Source organism: Silurus meridionalis, chromosome 13, assembly GCF_014805685.1.
Source record: "Silurus meridionalis isolate SWU-2019-XX chromosome 13, ASM1480568v1, whole genome shotgun sequence".
Taxonomy (NCBI): Eukaryota; Metazoa; Chordata; class Actinopteri; order Siluriformes; family Siluridae; genus Silurus; species Silurus meridionalis.
Window position 1 is genome coordinate 14443367 of NC_060896.1, and position 21667 is coordinate 14465033.

A 21667-nucleotide genomic window follows, 5' to 3' on the forward strand; every position below is an offset into this window, starting at 1 on the left:
GTTTTGACTGAATCTTGTAATGGGGTAGATACAGACTCAATGGTGTCTCAATACAGAAGATTGATACCCTCACATCGTGTCCAAAGAGAAACAATTCATATAGTATTTCTTTTTATATGTACAAGATACATACAGTAAGAGGAATCTATTGAATTTGTGCATACTGTGCTGTGTGTAAGCTGTTATACATATTGAGAGAAAAGGCAGAGACTGACGATTTGCCTTCAGCAGTGATGACACAGGTGAGCGCACATCGCCCATCTCCCAGCCCCTTTTAATTAAATGCATAGTGGCCTACTGTATTGCACAATATTGTACAGTCAGTCATTGAACCGGAAAGCAATACTATATTACTACCTACACATCAATGATGCAGAAAGATTTTCACATGAGGTCATTGCTGAAAACTGTTCACCGGGAAAACTTTAGTCTGCATGTCTTGTCAGGAAAAATAATTAAATAAATACAAATAAAAACTGACGTAATGACAGCTGTCAAGTCCAATTTAAGCTAAATATCCTAAGCTCAAAAACATGAGTCCAACAGGCTCCCACACAGGCTAGTCTGGCAGCCAAAAGGTGTCTCAGTAAATTTTTCAAACTTACCCCATCTCCATTTCTAGATTTCTTAAAAACTTTGTCATAAGATCAGGTTTGGCAGATAAACCCAGTTTATGCAGTTACCATCAACTTCATAGATTATTTACAACATGGTCATATTAAACAATCAGAACAAAATAGTTCTATAGCTGAGGGAATAAAAACAGTGTCTACATGGCTTATTTCCTTATCTATTCCAAGACAGGATAACTATTTCTTTTAAATCACTCCAAAATAAAGTGAACACTCAAACTGAACATATAACTGAACAAAGTATTTTCCTTTTTTTTTATTCCAAAACATCTAGGGTAAAAGAAGTAGGTGTAAAATATACAACGTAAATCAAACAAAAAGAAAAAAAAATTCAGAACAATGTTAGAAAAAAAAAAAAAAAATCAAATGATCCATATTTGTCATAAATGAAACAAGAACTAGATCTTAAACGCAAACTTGGAAATGTGCAAGGTTCTGACATTCACGTCTGTATGATTCTGATGCGTTACCCTGATCAGTATCCAACTCAAACAGTACTCAAGAACATCAAAACTATTTGATCAATTTACAATGAAGTCACCTGCCTACAACTGTGGTACAGGATGAAAATGAGTTTTAGCAAAAAACTCGCACAGAAAACAAACTATTCAACCACAGAGCACTGTTTAAGAAATGAAAAAAGTGAAAGAGCTACACGTTTGGATTCATTTAAGAGGAGGGAGAAGTGAGATAAATGCAGGTCTTTGGGTGCTGGAGTATTGGACATCTAACACTAATGGGAATTGACAAGCTTGTGGAAAAGGGCATCTTAGACTGAATATACACGCAGCTTTTCTCAGCAGCATGCAAGCATTCTCAGCTTAGCATATACCGATTAGTGATCTCCCAATGCTTGTTTTTCACCAAGAAAACATCAGTTAACTATGGTGATTATGAATAGAGTACAGAATACAATAATGATGGTCCTGAATAGCCCAAAAAAAAACAAAAAAAAAAACTACAACATGCAAATCAAAAATTATTTAGTTTTTTGCTTTGTGGTCATAAATGTGCACCAACAATAGCACTCTAATTCGAATGTTTCTTTTAAATGTCAGTCACATGAAATACTTTTCAGATTGGGGGAAACTCAAAGACTACAAAATCTTGAGTACTTTTTAGGAAAGGAAAGAAAAAAAAAATGCATTAAGCCTTCTGGCTGCCCAGATGCATTTTATATCCCTCCCCAAGAGCAAAAAAAGATAAATGTTTAAGGAGCAGACATTCAGCTATATGGCCCATCTGGTAGGGATCCAGAAGCACATCACCCATGTCTAATAAGGCACTTTCTGTAAATGTGTCCTTGCTTTAATGAGAACATGACTAAATAAATTCCTGTGCATCATAACACAGCGTTTTTGCCCTTTTCTTTTTTCTTCGTTTTATAATTTTTTTTGCAGAACTAAAACCTAGCTTCTGGTTTGAACTAACAACATTCAAGAAAAAGTGGGCAGAACTAAATCTGAACTAGAAAGAGAAGAAAACAGTGCTTCTCACCAGGGCTGAGGGAAGACAAGAAACTATACACAAAGTAAGAGCAAATAAACAGACAGATATAAATGCAGATGGAAGCCATATAAATTTCTGCCCCCTGGAGACCTAACAGGAGCACTACACTTTTTTTTATAAGTCAAACCGCTCTCCGCGTAACAACCAAGAGCTTTTTACATAAACCAGACTAAAGCGCTCCTTTTTGGCATATAAAGTCCTTTAATGTGATGGATGTGAATGTTCAGAAACCGTTTGTAGACTAATCAGATGCATGATGTGTGGGTTGCATGAGATACGAGTCCAGCAGTTCAATGTGGGATATATTCAGTTGTGTTACTCCTCCGGACAAGTAGAATTATTTACTGATTATAAAATTTAGTTCTTGAACACAAATTCAGGAGCCAAGTTTCACGTTGCCAGAATGACAGCACAAAAAAAAATCCTCTGCCTCAACAGTCCAAACTATTTTCTTGTTACTAGAAACGATGAAAGACCAAACAGCAAAAATGGCTCAAGAATGTCACATACTATATCTACTATATCTTGGAGGGCTTGATGGGAAATGTAGTGCTGTCATAACGCAAATTACAGCGTCTCTGTCTGGACTACAAATCCCACCATGCAATCCGCTGAGGATCATTTGTGCTACTGAGCAAAGCATAGTGATCTGTACAGGCAAGCCGAGGGAGGGAGGGGCAGGGTAGGAGAGAGTGAAAGTCGATAAGACTGCAGATGGGCAAGTGGAGGGCGGAGTGGAAGTGCGTTAGTGGTTAACAAGACCCTGCAGCATCATCAGGAGGCGGCGAGCACGCTTGCTCAGGGAGCTGTGAGGGTCCTGCTGTAGGAACTGGAACAGCTTCTGACGCACTTGTGACAGCACGGCGCTCATGTGGTCCCTGGTGACTGGGTCACCATGATCTAGGTTCATCACAGCATCCTCCAGATAGCTACACATGCAGAGAGAGGAACAGGCACAGTTATAAATCACAAATAAGATCTCTGCCCTCCAAACACACAAATCCTAAAATTTTTGTGAGGATCAAAACGACTTAAATATTAATGCACCCTAACCACAGTAACCGAAAGAAAAATACATGGCTCTTTTAGTTAATTAAATAAGAGGAGTAGTTTTCTACATGACTACATAGGCAGCTGTCTGTGCGTTCAGATCTTCATTATATATATATATATATAGGGTATTCTGTCTATTCATGAAATAAAGATCAACTAACATGGCTTGCATTTTTCACCAAATAAATATCAGTAAACACACACACACACACACACACACACACACACACACACACACACACATATATATATATGACAACCAAAAAAAAAAAAAAAAAAAGGTTGGGGCGGGGGTTCGAATTGCCTTTAAATGCACATTTGGCGCATTGTATATAACTAAAACCCAGTTACTATTATTTAAATTAAAAGAATGTAGTGTAATGTCCAATGATTTACAGCATTTTTTCCCCCTCGACGAGCTCCATTAATCTCCGCTTTTCAGATCGTTATTAGTTTGCTTTGAAACCTAATCGCATTACACTGGAGAGGCCCTGAGAATGCACTCCAGCAATTAATATTGAATTAGAGAAGCAGTGATCTTTGATATGCCCTTATTAATGTTCTCTCACACCACACCAGTTCCCATAGCACCAAAACCAGCCTTCAACTGTTGTACTAACAGATACTACTTACTGCTTGATATGAACGCCAGCATTGGACAAAACTCTACCCCCCCCCCCCTCCTCCTGAGGAGAGGCAGCGTTTGATAAAAACCCGGTGAAGGATTAGTAAAAGGCCAGCTGTCTGGATTCACCATGTGTTTTAGAATGCGGGTGCTGCAGTGGCTCCACCCTTTTACTGCATGTTATTTAAAAGTCATATGAATTACCTTGCAAGCGCTAATCAACATTAAAGCAGCGATTAAAAAAAAAGCCAGGTGTTGCTAGAATTGAATAGCGGACCCTTTAGCAGATGGCCATGCTCTGAGGTTCTGTATCACATTGTTTTCACTGCATCTGCACAACCTGCACCAGTGAGTAAAAATCCAGGCTGCTCTGTACTCAGGCTTAAAAGCTTTCCGCCCCTCCTGTTCTGGAAATAATTTTGGGTAGTTCTCTTGTGTGTCTCCTATGCAGGAGGTGACTCAAATAAATAACTTGCAGTATGTAGTAACTTGTGATAAAAGTTGAGCTCATGCATCTTCGAGGCAAAGAGAGGCTAACAAACCTGTTACATACAGTTGGGTCAAACAACCAAACAAAAAAAAACCCGGTCTGGGGTGTGCATTAGTGTCATCGTATTGTCATCTGTTCACTTTACTATGAAATTTGTTCATTTTAGACATAAACAAATAAATATTAATAGCATATTGAGCAGGATCATGTTGAAAGAGTTTGAGAAACATGACAAAGAGTTCAAAGTGTTGACTTGGCCTCCAAAATCCAGATCTTCAGATCTCAATCCAACAGAGCATCTGTGGAAAATACTGGACAAAAAGTCTGATCCCTGAGCCCCAGCTCACAATTTAAAGGACTTAAGGATCTAATGCCAACATCTTGGTGAGAGTCCAGAGGTCCGATCACTTAATTAGCTACATTTTCTACTGTTGAGGATTTGGCATCTGGGATTGTTTGCAAATCCAAGATGTGCTTCGAAAAACCAGTCACAACAGGTTCATAAGCTCAAAAGTATACTTAATACAGGAAGTCTGTCACAGCCACGTCCTCTCCATTTTTACTGTTGCTGAAAGTACAATAATAATGTGAAGAGCTTTCCGAATTTAATGCGGCACACGGGACACACTGGAGCCCTTCAGCGCAGCATGATAGTTTACTTTTGGATCAATACTGTATCCCTCGTGAGAGAAAAAAATAAAGAATTAAAATACAGTATAAGTAGTATAGTAGCAGCTCTGGGACGATGTCCATTGTTAAAAGCGTTATACAAATAAAATTTAATTGAATATTTAATGTCTTCTTGTTAATTTGTCAGCAATTCTTCTGCCAGTTCTCTTGCTTTGGTTTTGCAGATGATGAGGTGTTCCCTGGCATTTAAGGCTTTCAAATTCATCATAGCCTTTGGGCAATATCTCTTGTTCTGCAGCAGTTAAAGTAAATAAATAAAATGTCTATAATAGTATAATATAATCATGTTTTCAGTGGCCATTGTACCACTGGCCAGCAAAAGCACAGCATTGACTATCACAGTTTCAATATCATTTAAGCTTCACGTGAATGTGTAATTATCTAAAACAATACAATCCTGCTGTACTAACCACGTCCGCACGTGTTCAGAGAACCTAACCAGACAACATAATTACCACGATTAGATGATCTTGGATGTGTAATCTGATCTCGAATGTAATTAGAGATTCACCAAGAACAAGCCCCAGGCCTCAGGTTAGAGCTGTTTTGGCAGAATGAGTGGGGCCAACACAGTATTAGGCAGGTTATAGTTGTGGCTGATTGGTGTTTGCCATAAAGTTTGAAGCAGTTGTGAAAAATTGTTTGACCCCTTCCAGAATACTTGTTTTTTTGCATGTTTGTCACATTTTAATGTTTCAGATGATCCAACTAATTTAAATATTAGTAAAAGATAACAAGCGAACACAACATGCAGTTTTTATTATAGAGGAGAAACAAAATCCAAAACTACATGGCCCTGTGTGAAAAACTGTTTGCCCCCTAAACCTAATAACTGGTTGGGCCGCCCTCAGCAGCAACAACTGCAATCAAGCGTTTGTTATAACTTGCAGTGAATCTGTGGAGTGCGCTGTGGAGGAATTATTGGAGGAATTTTGCTCCACTCATCAATGCAGAATTGTTGTAATTCAGCCACATTGGTTGGTTTTTAAACATGAACCGCCTTTTTAAGGCCATGCCACAGCATCTCAATAGGATTCATGTCAGGACTTTGACTAGGCCACTCAAAAGTCTTCATTTTGTTCTTCTTCAGCCATTCAGAGGTGGACTTGCTGGTGTGTTTTGGATCATTGTCCTGCTGCAGAACCCAAGTTCGCTTCAGCTTGTGGTCACAAACAGAATTCTCCTTCAGGATTTTTTGGTAAACAGCAGAATTCATTCAAGTTAAGAAGCTTTTATTGTCATTTCAACCATATATAGCTGACGCAGTACACAGTGAAATGAAACAACGTTCCTCCAGAACCCTGATGCTACACTAAACAACAATCACAGAAACAGAAAACACGGGGCTAAGGACTAGTAAGTGTCCTCACCACATAAAGTGCATGTGTGCAACCTGGTGCAAACAGTGCAGACAACACAGGACAGTGCAGGACAAAACACAAAATAGCTCCGCCAGTAAACCTGTTGTAACAAGACAAAGTGAACAGTAGGACCTGAAGCAGCAGAACAGCCCCAGACCATCACACTACCACCACCACATTTTACTGTTGGTATGATGTTCTTTTTCTGAAATGCGGTGTTACTTTTACGCCAGACGTAATGGGACACACACCTTCCAAAAATATGTTTTCTGGCAAAACTGAGACGAACCTTTATGTTCTTTTTGCTCAGCAGCAGTTTTCGTCTTGGAACTCTGCCATGCAGACCATTTTGCCCAGTCTCTTTCTTATGGTGGAGTCATGAACCGTAACTGAGGCAATTGAGACCTGCAGTTCTTTAGCTGTTGCTGTGGGGTCTTTTGTGACCTCTTGGATGAATCGTTGCTGTCTGAATTTCTTTGGATCTCAGCATGATGTCTAGCTTATGAGGATCTTTTGGTCTACATCACTTTGTCAGGCAGATCCTATTTAAGAGATTTATTGATTGTGAACAGATGTGGCAGTAATCAGGCCTGGGTGTGGCGAGAGAAATTGAACTCGGGTGTGAAACCACAGTTTTAACCCGGGGCAAACACTTTCACACAGGGCGAGGTACTTTTGGATTTTGTTTTCCCCTTCAATAATAAATCTTCATTTAAAAACTGCATGTTGTGTTCACTTGTTATCTTTTAATAATATTTAAACTTAAGATTACATTTGGTGATATTACCCATGTTAAATGCTTTTTAGTATTAAATAAATAATAAATTAATAAATAAAAAATTAGGTCAGATTTTCCTTATGACTTAGCTTACTTAAGCAGGTGCTCAAATGACACATTCGTGATTAGAGCAAAAAATAATTACAATGCACAAACTTGCTGTACACATCAGTCTTTTAAGTAAAATTGTGGGCATATCAAATACTACGAAATTTGATGAATGTCAATATTTCGATGATTCTTCTTTTCTACTATTGATGCACAATAGAAGAATTTTCACTAGTTTCTGCAAACATTTGGATCTCTCAATAACACCAATGCGCACATGTTCTACAATGTAATACATGACCATATGGACAATATTATAAAGCAGCATTTGTGAGTAAAACTCAGGGGTGGCCTTAGCAATCACAGAGTTTTAAGAGTAATAAAGGGACTGGGCAGTGTGTGAGTGGAACATTAGGCTATGACTAGAATGAAGCTGCTAATTCTCCCTTTGCACATATATCTAGCCCACTTTTGCCTGGAGAGATCATTAAAAAACTTAGACAAATTCAACTCGGAAGAGTTCAACGCAGCCTGGAACTACAGCCAAGTGGTGCTCAGTTCAAGGTCATTGTCAGATGAAATTGCCAGGCAGAAAGGGGGGGTTGCTTCATCTCATCAAATCTGGTTGAAATTGCCATTAAATAGGAAGGTTACATTGACCTTACACATCTAAGCTTAAAGAGTTTTTGAGATGCCCATTAAAGCGATGTTCCTTGGCAGGATGTGCACAATTTCAGTAAGCAGACTGTTAGTGTAAAGACTCATTACTGCATTTAGAGACTGACCTGATCTTGAGGTCGGTGCGTGTAACCAGGTTGGTGGAGAGCTGCTGGATAAGTGAGAGCAGCACAGCCTGGTGCAGGGGACAAGGGCTCTGGCCAAACACTTGCTGGGAGTCAACGGTCTCACACACGTAGAGTACCAGGTTCAAATCGGCTGCAGACAATGCCTAGAGAAACATTAATTATTTAGAACATCATTCAGGATAAGGTTAAGTTGCATTTTGTGTGACTTTAAAAGCACGAACAAAACCCAGATATGAAATAAAATTTGTCTTGCTCGCTTTTGTTCTTCTTGTTGCAGAAAGGGGGAACCCCCTATGTAGTGTTGCACGAGAGCGTAAATTTACAATTAATTTAGTACGTGTTCCAGAAATGTAACTCAATTGAACTGAAATTTATAACAAGAAGAGTTTGCGCTGGAATTGCTAATGGTAAAATAGTTACTAAAAATATCTACCATGTATTTGGTATTATTTTTATGAATTAGAACATATCCTGACCTGCTGGAAAGCCTCATTGAGCTGACCCTGTTGCAGCAGCTGCAGGATGCTGGCCTGCTGCGCCTGGAAGTCGAGGTGGGCAGTTGGGACGGGTGTGCTGGCCGCTGAGCGCATGGCCTGCATGATGCTAGATGTGACGACCACCTGTTGCTCCTTCATAGCCTGGCTCACCTCGCCCTTCACAATGCGCTGCACCTGGTTAAGGATCGAATCCTGCAGACTGCAAAGCACACAGAATTGGGTTATAAAGAGCACCAGGGTACGAAGAATCATAGTAGACCCGTAATGGTGAACATTGGTTACAGCCCGTGAGAGTAAAACAAATATCAGTTCAAGTCTTAAAGAAAAGACCGGCTACATGTATATTTCCAACATGAAATAATGACACTAACTGTATTGTTACTATGATGTTTCAATGCTAGTCATCGTAGCAGTGTAAAACTAGGGAAGGAAACTGGGTTCAGTCCTGGAAAGCCCAATATTTTCACAATACAAATAGCACAGGCAGAAGCAAGACTGAAGTTATTAGGAAAATGATTAACTGATGCAAATAACATTGGCTTAAACACGATCAATTGAGTGCATTACATACAAACTGACAGCTCGGAGAGTCAATGAGCGAGTACTCGGCAGAATAAAGCAAGTTTTGCATTTACAGCAGAAAAATCACATTGATTTACATTTTGTAATGGCTCCAGATGGAATCCGCGCTTTATTATTCATAAAGCTAATGATGATTACTTAAAGCTGAGCTAGTTGAATACGAAAGCAAATTAGTACCAAACTCCTATTGTGGATGGCTTTGAATTCCATCAGAGTACAAACAAATGAGAGAATTTTACATGCTCTTCAAATCCAGGTAAATTTCTACATAACACAAAACTGTGGGGGGAAAATTTCATTTGAAAAACTGGCTTTTGTGCTAAAAATCACACCCAGGCTTAAATTTCTGTAAAAAATTTTTTTAATAATAATAATAAAAAAAAAAACCTTAAGGATCAAGTCAATCAAGATATTCATGAGAAAAGAAGAAAATCTCAAAGCACAATCTGAAGACATGCACGCCACTGGAATTTTAATGAGTTAATTTCCGAGTGATCATGTGTGGATGTGCCTTACTTTCCCACAATCATGTGAAGTTGGTGCTGAACCTCAGAGCGCACACTGGCTGCTACTGTGGTGGCCAGCTGGTCTTGGGAAGTCTGCAATGAATCAATCATCAGCTGCAACTGACCAATTATAGGGTCTCTGGCATCTTGTTCTCTCTGCTTCCTGTTTTTGACATGTGTTTCCAGCTGCTGAATGTCTGTTGGGGGACGGGAAAAAGATTAGTAATATCATCTTGGGTCACTTCAATCTGCTGAGGTCACCCCACCACCACTAGGTACATTTATGGGACAAAACAAGAGAATAATCCTCTTGTATAATGTTCCTGAATAAAGGATTTCAGATGAATGATGAAATCAGTTTGATTTCCTGCTATTTTTCAAAAGAGTAAAATTTAATAATAATAATAAAAACTCATTAAAATTTTTTTTTTTTTAAAACAGGAAAAAATTATTAATCTACAAAAGGGTAAAGCTTTTCCAGGTGTAAATATGGGATCATTGAAAACATTTGTCCAAAACAACTATTAGTCATTTCACATATGTGGGTTGGGGAGATACTATATAAATGAGATAAAAGGTCTTTATTTCTTCCTATTAAATAAACCAAAAACAGCACAACAACCAAGTCTATGAACAGATATCTTTAAATGGAAGCTTTCTGTGTTGGTGATTCTTACACTCATTGGTTCCTTGTTTAAAGCTGTCATTTATCTGCTGAAACATAGACTGGCAGCCACGTTCAAATACAGGAAGCACAATGCTTTGGAAGGCATCTTTGTAGGCTGCCTGGATAGGACCCTGCATGGCTTCGGCTGCAGCTCGACCGATGGCATCAGTAGTGTTCTGCAAAGGGAAAAGTGCAGAAATTGTACGTTTTTAATTAAACACTAAAATACACACATTAAGACAATAGGGCATGCCATGTTCAAAATTCGTTTAGTTGTAAAGTTGCATTAATTTGCAATTGTACTACCGTAGAGTGTGCAACCATCCCTGCTAATGCTCAAGGTCACAATGAGAATCTCAGAAGCTAACCTTAGACTTAACAACTTTGGTGACATTTTCCTTTAGTGTAGTCTCTACTGCAGCAAGCTTGGCTGCAATAACGTTACTCATCTGTCCAGTCAGTGGTTCCAGACTCTTTGTTATGGCTGCAACACATAGAACAAGGAACACTATCACTATCGTTTCTGACACAGGGCTTTCAGCACAAACTAGGGTACAAAAGAGTGAGAATTACTGACACAAATATTTAAAATGTAATAAATAAAAAAATCCACACACATTAACAGACAAAAACAAAGGGGTGCTTGTTTAGACGGTTGGATATTGATAATTAGTTCTTACTCTGAGGAACTGATTTTTTCATCTCCTCACGTAACACTTTGTCCAGGCGATTTGAGACAGTGGTGCCCAGGGTGTGAGCCAGTTGCTGTGCCATGTGCTCTTGGAGCTGCTGGTTCCGTGTGTGCCCCTCTGCCAACACCCGCTCCATTGTTCTTTCTGACACATTGTAGCCAGTCAAGGTCCAAAAACCAATCAGTGCAAAAAAATCAATGAGTCATTATCTGGTGTCATGAAAAATGTACCTTCAGAATTCTCATAGTAAAAGTGTCAGAACCTTGGTATGAATTTAAATCACACTGAAATAAAAAAAAAATGCTTCACTAAATGGTGAAAAAAAATTATTTGCATAAATAAACAACATGTAAACAGACTCATTAGGCTTAAAAATGGGTTCATAGATGGATTACTTCCTTTTTCTTTAATTTGTGACAACCAGAAATTAGCTCTCATTTATTTGCAGTGTCAATAAGAATCATTTTACGCATATGCCATAGCCCGGGATGTCTCTGGAATTTGAAGCAATATGTCCCTTCTGATTTATTTTTAAGCATTACGAAAATAACACAAGCAAGCTAGAAACATAATGGCAGAACAAAATCATAATGCAGTGTTATTTTCACATTCCCAAATACTGCATTGCAAAATACACATGGCTTCAAAGATGCGTATACACACACACACACACACACACACACACACACACACACACACACACACACACACACACACATTATGTAACAATATAACAAATTACTTTATGAGAATTTGGAAATTGTAAAAGTTATGCATTATATGCATATATTATTATACAAGATATGGATTACTTATGTTTTTTACAGCTGCGTGGGTAAATGATGCAAAATGGCATAGTGTGCACAAACGTCTTCATTATTACCATTTGTGATTTATTTATTGACTGCTCTGTTGTGGTTTGAGCTTTGGCTAAACGTTTTGAATTCTTGCTGGTTTTTGTATGGCTCGCTTGATTGGAGATGTTCATTGCAGCAAATAGTGCTGACATTTACTTGTAAAGAAGTCACAGCACTCGTTCAATAGATAGTTACTGTAGTCATGGGTATTAATCTGTTTCTTTAAAAAATAAAGATTTTGTGCCATTGGCACTATCTGGGAGAAAACTGTTAGCAAATGACTGCTGATTTATTTGCCACCTGTGACTTATTGTTATGTCGTGGGGAGTTATATTGGTCTTTTTTTGCTAGTTTGTAATATGAACACACACCATCTGATTATTTATGCTCTTTGGCACCTTTTGACTGCTGTCTGTTGCTTCCAAAAATTTTAGGGTGAGGAACGTGTGCATACAAATACTAGATTGAATTTGTTCAGATGCCGTGAATAAAACCTAGCATGGCCAGTCAAGATACACTTCAGCCCCGCCGTATCCTGCAGCTGGAAATTTTACTTGCTCGACATGATTTTTACTGGCTAATGGAGCCATCCCTTCACTACTTTCACTCACAGAGCTGAAAATTAATCACAGCTGTCCACAGATCCAGAATAATGGCATGTGTGGTATTGCTTAAGTAACATAACATTTTGTTCCAGGATCAATTCACAAAGCAGTTCAGTATTAAACAACAAAATCATTTTTGTAAACACTGAGACTGAAAAGACACATGGCCAAAATTATGTGGACGCCTGATCATCACACTTCTATGCGAGCCTTCCCTATCCTTCGCCAAAAAGGTGGAAGCACACATCTGAATGTAGGGATGTCTTCTGATGGTCTAGGCTAGAATATTCATATTAATATTAAGACCATGTGACACTTCGACTGCACACTTTTTGTGTTATAATAATGCTATATTGACATATCAACTAGCTCCATTTCAGGTCTGAATGCACTGCATCAAAGCTCTATCAAGCAATTTCATACACATTCAGATTTGTCTATGACTAAACTGTTTATCTAAAAACCTCACTGACATGCTCCCTCTAGTGGAAGGATACGTCCTTGTTCCTGTTGAGTGTGCAGGACGTGCTCTACGTGGGCCATTATGGAGCTCTGGACAGCATCCATGTTGCCCGTGAGCCTCTGCAACAGCTCCTGCTGGCTCTGCCGCAGCTCATCCAGCTCCCTCTGTTGGCTCCTAAGCAGCAACAGCAGCTCCTCCTGTACCTCCATGCTCAGCTGCAGTAACAACAGAGAAACATGCATTCAAATCACAACTGTGGGTTATGTTGGACCTTACAAGAAAATGAAGCATTACTGCAGAAAATCTTTACTAGCCAGACTTGAATTGATTAATCTTGCAAGCAAGTTTGTAATGAACCCTTTCCACCCAAATGAATAAGAACAATCAGGTGAAATGTGTAGATATTATTTACAGCAGGCCGTACAAAGCTATACTTTTAGCACAGGAACAGTTACCTTACCTGACTATCCACATGCCTGGACTGCGAAGAATCACTAGTGAAAAATTAAAGTTAACGTTAATACACCCAAGTCAAAATCATTTTCTAAAACCTGACACAGTTACATTTTGCATATAAAGTTAACACGCCAGCGTATATAGCTCACCCTTCATCTTTTTTGCTCTTGCGCTTGAGTTTGGGCGAGCCACGAGGTGAAGTCTTCCAGTCCTTCACTGGGAGCCTGTGAGAGGCTCGAGAGCCACAGTTTCCTGAAGATGAGGCCAGACTGGCCACCTCATCATCATGATCGCTGTCAAAATGACAAATGTTATAAAGACTGTATCTATAGCTGTATGTGTTCTGTAGAGGGGTACTGTAGTGCATACCTCTGTTCTGCACTGGCATCCTGGCTGTCATTCTGTGTTAGGTGGTAGGTGCGTCTGTGGAAGGGGGACGACATGTGCATGTCCTTCAAGTCCTCTCTAGAGCTAGAGCACATTCACGAAAAAATATCAAGGATGACATTTTTTACATGGTTGTTTCATACACAGGTCATATCACCTCATTGCCAAACATCAAGTCTCAGAAATAACCTCCAATGTAAAGCCTGGGATTAGATTGTAGAATAGAACCATAAAGCAGATTGTGATCAGTATTTCTGAGCCCTTCTCACCATTCTCCCAGGCCGTTATCTCGCAGGCTGTTCCGTGTTTCACGTGTGATATCGGGTGCTGCAGGCCAGCTGCGGCTGGCACCACTTTCGGAGCAAGATGATGCAACTGCGTTAACTGCGTTTTCCTGCGACAGCGCTGTCTCCAGCAATGAGGGCGTGCTGCTGAGCCTTTGCTCACCATCTCCAGATGCTCCTCCACTCAAGTCCAGTGGTGAGAGCAGTTGCAGTGCTGAGGCTGCTGATGCCATGCTGTCCTGAAGGCCCTGGAGGGGGTCACGTGCCTCGCCCAACCCCCTAGACAATGTCTCTGAGGCAATCTCAGGGATGATGTCCTGCGATATGGCCGTGGAGGCCGAAGAGATTACGTCAGGTGAGCGAGCTCTAGTAGGGGATGCCTGGGGTAGCAGCACAGGTTCCATAGCCTGGAGGTCGAGAGACATAGAGGAATTCGGAGAGGGCAGCACCTGCAGATGAAAAAGAGGATGGGGAAGTGCAGAGTGAGCGTAGGAGGCCGCCTCACAAAGCCGAGAGGCCTCACGCAGGAAAAAGAAAGAACGGACTAGAGTATGTGAGAAACCCTAACATGAAGCAAGGATGAACGGCACCAAATGGGGAATGGGGTTGGAAGTGTGTTGCCCCAATTAGATTCAAATATACATCTAAATGCAAGTTTGCAGAAATAACATTTCCTTATATTCTTTTAATAAACCTAAACCTTTGAACAGGAGTGTATAAATTACTAGCCTTGTTATCTGTGATGAGCAAATTTTGTGCTGTTAACAACCAGACAAAGAAATAAAAAAAAATTTATATTAAGAGAAAAAATAAGCAATACAAAAAAATTAATTCAGGTCATTTATTTTCTTTTTTAAATATACCATGCATAAGTAGTAGTGTTATAAGTAGAACACTAAGATGGCTTGCTGAAGCCAAACATACGACACGAATTACTTATCGAAAAGGCTAACGATTATAGCTACAAAGCGTTCCCCTACTGATAAATACATATGCTTATTTGTTTCACTTAATTTGTATTACTGTAGTTACACAACTCTAATCAGTAGGGTTTCCAGGTAACCAAAACTTAACACTCAGCACACACTGGAACCAACTTACCCAGCAGGCAAGCGTTCCAATTTGTCCACTCATGTTGAATATATAACTCAATTCAACTGATATAAATTAAATCACACAAAAATCAGCTGTAATCTACTGTACAGCTGTTCCACACTTATCTACCACTTCCATGTAGCATGTTAGCATGCAGGTGTTTATGTAGCTGGTTATAGGTGGATTAAATACCTGGATATTCTCGCCCAGGCCTGAAATGAGGATCGAGTTGGCTCTAGGGCTGCTAGTGCTGGCATTGAGGTTCAAGCTGCTACTGACTGCATCTGTACACATCTTAGGGCTCTGGGTGAGGTCATCTGCAGCCCTGCAACAGAGATAAATATAAATTTAGAGCCAACATGGGTAATAAAATAATAAGCCGAAAGGAGAAATATGACATGAACATACACTCTTGGGCTCCTCAGCCTCTAGGACTGTGCACTGTCCTTACAAAGAACAGCCAGTTTGAGAAGACCATTTAAGAAGCAAATGGTCAAAAGCAGTCTACCAAATTTACAAACATAAGTTGCAATAATCAGATATTAGGATGGTAATTGCATAGTGTTGGTTGTAAACTGTACTAAATGTATTATGTTGTGACCAAACACAAAAAGGAACTTTTTCACAAAGAAATCCCCCCTTAGACATTTAAATATTAACTAACCACATGTCTTTGTGCAGATTGTATAGCATTACAGATTTACTGTCCTCTGAAATTAACAACATACAGCCATTACTGTCAAAATAACTGTCAACCAAAGTGAGTACACTCTAAGTGATAACAGCTGTATGTGTTGTAACCATGCTTTGTAACCATGTTTGACAGGACAATACAAATTTATTATTAGTATATCTTGTATTAGAGCAGTTAAAATTAGGTGTTTTTGGTACAATTCTCTCATTCTGACCACAAGATGTTCAACATGGCAAAAAATTACAATTGTTGCTCTGCACAAAGATGCAGAGGCTATAAGAAGGTCAGCAGCACCCTGAAACTGAGTTACAGTACAGTGGCCAGGGTCATACAGGGGTTTTTCAAGACTGAGTTTCACTCAGAACAGGCCTCGCAAGGGTTCATCAAAGATGTCGAGTCCTCATGCTGTGCATCAGGTACAGAAGCTGCTTCAAAAAAACAGACGCATGAGTGCTGCAGCATTGCTTTGGAGGTTGCAAAAGCGGAAGGTTAACTTATCAGTGCTCAGGCCACAGAATGCAACTTCCAGAAGGAAGCCGCTCCTGAAGCTGGCTCACAAGAAAGCCTACAAACAGTTTGCTGAAGAAAACCTGTCCAAGAGCATAAATTACTGGAACCATGTCCTGTGGTCTGATGAGACTATGAAAAAATTGTTTGGCTCAGATGGTGTTCAGCATGTGTGGTGATGCTCTGGTTGGGAGTAAGAACAACAAGAAAATTGTGTCTTGCCAACAGTCAAGCATGGTGGAGGCAGCATCATGGTCTGGGGATGGATCAAAGCAACAACCTGTGTAGCTCTGATGAATTCAATGCCCAGGAGGATTGAGGCAGTGCTGGATATCTATAGTGCTCACACCAAATATTAACACTTTGGACACAGTTTTGCCAAGTTCACTTGTGGTGTACTCACTTTTGTTGCCTGTATTTAGACAATAATGGCTGTATGTTGAGTTATATTCAGAGGACAGTAAATCTGTACTGCTATACAAGCTTCACATTGACTACTCTAAAATATATCCAAGTCTTATTTCTCTAGTATTGTCTCTTGAGAAGATATAGTAAAAGGGTTGCTGAAGTGCGAGTCGTGTACTCACTTTTGTGAGATGCTGTATATCGACTACATTACAGCAAATGTTATCTTTAGCACTGAATTATTTGGTGAGTTTTTGAACAGTGCTTGAAATACAAACTGGGTGAGTTTCAAATCAACAAATCAGGCTGGTTGCACTTTAAGACAGTACACTCTTCACAACTGATGTGCAACTTTTCCAGGCTGAGCAGCGTCTATACTTCTAGTGCCTTTCTCTCTTTTGCAAATAAAACCCAAAAGAAAAGGAAAATGTGCATGTGGTGTAAACTAAATTAACACTGTATTAAACATCTCAAACAGACTGCATTGTAGATACAACCTTGATGACTTTAACCTTGGAGACTAACCTTGGACCACTGTCTGAGCTGCTCATGGCAGTTACTATAGTCAAACTGCTGGCACTGCTGCCAGGGGAGGCTGGTACCTGAAAAAAAGCACAGGCAAATGAAATGATTAATTCAGATCAACAAAACTGTTGTGAAATTTCATCTAAAACGAAGTGATCTCAACAGAAGAAAAAGCCTTTGGCAAGTGATCGAGAAGCTTACGGATGCGTTGGGTGTCATGAAGGCATCCGGGGTCATGAGTTTAGGCATGGTTGAACCAGAGGGGCTCAGGAAGTCAGCTGGAGCTGGGAGAGAGGGGATCTTACATAGGTCTGTCTGTGAACCACTTGCACCAGATTCCTTATCTGAGCTCAACACCTCCATGCTCAAATCAGTGAAAGGGTCTGCAAAACCTGGAGCACATGCACATAAAAACTTGAGCAAAATGACCCAGGCATATAATAATCCCACACATTAGCACATGCCGAGCAGAAAATCATGAAACCGAGCTGCACTCAGCTCAGGATTTACAAAACAGATTAGAGGTTAGAGCCAGGGAAAATAAATATGAGTGTTCGCATTATTCTGCACTCATACCAAAGCCGTCCTGGGAGCCAGAGCATGTAGGCATAAACAGGGAAGCAGCAGCAGCGCCCTGGTTAGGCTGGAACCAGATCTGCACATCCTGAAGGGACCTGTGGGAGGAAAACCAGCCAGAATGCAGTCAACATTTCATAACTCTGTATGCAATTATTATCCATGAATACATGCCGAAGCCCTGGGCTGTACAGACTAATAAATATTGTGCACAAAGCAACACCCCAGAGCAAAATGGTATTATTTGCATAGATTTTTGGAGAAATAATGGGCAATCTAATCAGCTCACTTTGTATGCACACAGTAAAGTTTGATCTGGATTCCTGATTTTGACTCCAGTGGTCCCTGGCTTCCCTCTGTGTGGAACAAAGAAAAAATATATATTAGTAAGCGTATATTTTATATTATTAATTTATTTTAATATATATATATTACATACATACATACACACACACACACATATACACATACATACATACATACATACATAAAAAGGAGCTAACCTGTGGTCATGCTTTCACTCTCCTCGTCTGGCGGGAGGACTTCAGTGTGCCGCAAGCGAGCATGGCTGACATCCTGAACACCAAAGCTTAGAACAGGGTGTGTAAGCAGGAACTCTGAGACAGCCATAAAACTAGCATGGCCCTTCTCCTGATCCTGAAGAAGCTCCATCACATACAGAACCTGCAAAACATACACAGGCAGGGAATTAATCTGGGATCATTCTTTAGTCTAGACTCAATCTAATATCACATTTAAAAACTGATGATCTACTTTAACAACTGGCTGCTACTCCTATAATTGAAAACCAACAAATGAAAACCCATGGCAGTTATTAAGAGGGCTTTTATCAGCATTTCACAAATGCATATAATGTATACAGATCATTTCCACTTTTTACATTAATATTTAATTTTGCTTTAGTTGCTTTGCTATTTCAGTACAGGTATGTCAGGCAATCTAATCTCACTTAAAGTGAGTGTTTTTGCAGAAGTGAATGAATGACAAAGACAAGGTCAGACCTTCCTCTGCACATCTGTTAAAATGAGGCACTCAGCAGACAGGTCCAGACTGGCTTTCAGACTGGGCAGAACACTCGAGTTTACTGGGTCAGGACTAAACCTGTAAGGTTGGGATAAGGATAGTCATGTTGATCATGATGAATTTATAACAGGCTTTTGCATAAGTCATGGATTTTAAATAATTCACTGGCACAAAAAGAAGGGAGCACTTCTTGATCCAATTGCTACATACACATTTTGTTTAAAATACAACAGTATCATAAAATGCACTATACAAAGAAAAAGGGACACACTTAATAGTCTGTAGACAAGTCCACGATACTGTGCACCACATCTTCAGTTCCTGGTTCTGATCTGCTCCTGTGATTAAGAATCGCCAGAACGGCACGCTACAAAAGAAAACAAGTAAGCAATAGTGAACACACATTACCATTCATCAACACCGACATTCCACAAGGTCTAGAATTAGATTATATTTAGGATTTGCAGGTTGTGTGTATGAAAGGACTATACATGGTCACTCACTCTGGATCCTGCTTCTTATGGTTGTCACAGAAGAGGAGGCAGGAGAGAGGCCGTCCATTATGTGGCTGCCACTCATGTAAACATCTGCCGATCAAAACAGTTTATTGAATTCACAAGACTCTAAAATGAACAGACTGACCATTTAGAATTACAGGAGAAAGCAGCATGAGCTAACACAATAAAGCAAGGAAAATACATAAAGCTGTTTTGGATTTAATGATTCAGAACACAACTACCAATAAGAAGCAAAATTCTTAAAAACAAAAAAGTAGTACAAGTCTACCTTGGTTGGTCCTGTCCGTCAATATAGATCTGCCAGAATTTGACATAGCCATCATGACTGGCTGTGGCGAGGACCGTGCCATCTGGTGACAAAGCACCTTCGCTGATACGCTGTACAAAGACAGTAAAAAGAGCATGAAACAGGAAGTAACCATGGACAAGTCATTATTGTTTGCAATACACCACACCCCCTGCTGGATCTAAACATACTTTACAGTTGTAAATAAATATAGAAAATAGCAAAAAGTTGAACAAAAGCCTTTAACAAGGATATCCCAGATTATTATTCTGTGTTTGTTTTGATGCTACACTATATGCATCGAAACAGACACCAGTTTCCCCAGAAGTGATAATTTGTTCTGTTGGCTGCTCTCATTATGGGTCACCACAGAGGATCATCTTTCTCCAGATCACTCTGTCCTGTGCATCTACCTCTTTCAAACCATCACCACATCCATAAACCGCCTCCCTAGCCTCTCCCTGTTCCATCCTCAGCATTCTCCTACTGATATACCCCATGTCCCTCCTCTGCACATGACCAAACCATCTCAATCATGCCTCTCTCACCTCGTCTCCAAAACGTCCTACATGCGCTGTCCCTCTAATAAACTCATTTCAAATCCTGACCATCCTCATCACTGCCACGAGAAAATTGCCGCATCTTCAATTCTGCCCCCTGACTTTTTTTCAACCAGAAGTGAAAAACTAAACAATTAACTTGGGAACAAACCCAAAATGATGAATTTCAGATAGTTTTCTGGAGAGAATTACACCAACAGACAGATACAGAAGGCTCTTGTTCTGATTTCAGTAATGCAGTTCCTTCCTGCTTCTTGCAGCAAAATCAATTATTAATGTTTAATTAATGGTATGTCTCATTTCATATGCATTTTTTATTTTCTATTAATCATTACATGAATCACCAGATTTACCAGTCTGTGTGTGGTTTGATAGGTTTAAAGCATTCACCACAAAAATTACAGTATAATACACTATATAATAATAAATTATAATAATAAACCAGGATAGAAATTATAAGAATTGAATCCCCTGCAAAATGGCAGGGTCGTGTGCTGTCTGATGTTGTTTTAATAAGTGATTAATATTCACCTGCCATCAAGTAAAGTGACTAATTACACCCAAATAAAGTCAGCACTTCCTATAGGATTCTGATAGCATGCCTTTGGTAAACTTCAGCTTGGAATAGCAATGAAAAAGCAAAGAGAGGACCAGGAGAAAACTGATCAAGGAGGCTCCCAAGAGGCCTACAGCTACAGTGAGGAAAATAAGTATTTGAACACCCTGCTATTTTGCAAGTTCTCCCACTTAGAAATCATGGAGGGGTCTGAAATTGTCATCGTAGGTGCATGTCCACTGTGAGAGACATAATCTTAAAAAAAAAAAATCCAGAAATCACAATGTATGATTTTTAAACTATTTATTTGTATGGTACAGCTGCAAATAAGTATTTGAACACCTGAGAAAGTCAATGTTAATATTTGGTACAGTAGCCTTTGTTTGCAATTACAGAGGTCAAACGTTTCCTGTAGTTTTTCACCAGGTTTGCACACACTGCAGGAGGGATTTTAGCCCACTCCTCCACACAGATCTTCTCTAGATCAGTCAGGTTTCTGGCCTGTTGCTGAGAAACACGGAGTTTGAGCTCCCTCCAAAGATTCTCTATTGGGTTTAGGTCTGGAGACTGGCTAGGCCACGCTAGAACCTTGATATGCTTCTTACAGAGCCACTCCTTGGTTATCCTGGCTGTGTGCTTCGGGTCATTGTCATGTTGAAAGACCCAGCCTCGACCCATCTTCAATGCTCTAACTGAGGGAAGGAGGTTGTTCCCCAAAATCTCGCAATACATGGCCCCGGTCATCCTCTCCTTAATACAGTGCAGTTGCCCTGTCCCATGTGCACAAAAACACCCCCAAAGCATGATGCTACCACCCCCATGCTTCACAGTAGGGATGGTGTTCTTGGGATGGTACATAATTATTCTTCTTCCTTCAAAACACGTTTAGTGGAATTATGACCCAAAAGTTCTA

At 39.8% G+C, this 21667-nt stretch overlaps 1 protein-coding gene across 1 annotated transcript in view; it reads right to left on the reverse strand.

Moving 5' to 3' along the window:
• Positions 1 to 873: 873 nt before the first annotated feature.
• Positions 874 to 21667, reverse strand: part of edc4 (enhancer of mRNA decapping 4) — a 32021-nt gene continuing 11227 nt past the window's right edge. The window contains exons 8-29 of the mRNA XM_046864058.1: positions 19621 to 19730; positions 19338 to 19421; positions 19106 to 19201; positions 18813 to 18912; positions 18294 to 18474; positions 18080 to 18146; positions 17791 to 17888; positions 17416 to 17606; positions 17215 to 17291; positions 15276 to 15408; positions 13974 to 14437; positions 13687 to 13788; positions 13467 to 13610; positions 13322 to 13355; positions 12896 to 13076; positions 10925 to 11080; positions 10613 to 10728; positions 10255 to 10420; positions 9588 to 9774; positions 8469 to 8688; positions 7972 to 8135; positions 874 to 3070 (exon numbers count right to left, since the gene is read on the reverse strand). Coding sequence (XP_046720014.1) covers positions 2887 to 3070; positions 7972 to 8135; positions 8469 to 8688; positions 9588 to 9774; positions 10255 to 10420; positions 10613 to 10728; positions 10925 to 11080; positions 12896 to 13076; positions 13322 to 13355; positions 13467 to 13610; positions 13687 to 13788; positions 13974 to 14437; positions 15276 to 15408; positions 17215 to 17291; positions 17416 to 17606; positions 17791 to 17888; positions 18080 to 18146; positions 18294 to 18474; positions 18813 to 18912; positions 19106 to 19201; positions 19338 to 19421; positions 19621 to 19730 — 3255 coding nt within the window. The 3' untranslated portion in view covers positions 874 to 2886. The remainder of the gene's footprint in view (positions 3071 to 7971; positions 8136 to 8468; positions 8689 to 9587; positions 9775 to 10254; positions 10421 to 10612; positions 10729 to 10924; positions 11081 to 12895; positions 13077 to 13321; positions 13356 to 13466; positions 13611 to 13686; positions 13789 to 13973; positions 14438 to 15275; positions 15409 to 17214; positions 17292 to 17415; positions 17607 to 17790; positions 17889 to 18079; positions 18147 to 18293; positions 18475 to 18812; positions 18913 to 19105; positions 19202 to 19337; positions 19422 to 19620; positions 19731 to 21667) is intronic.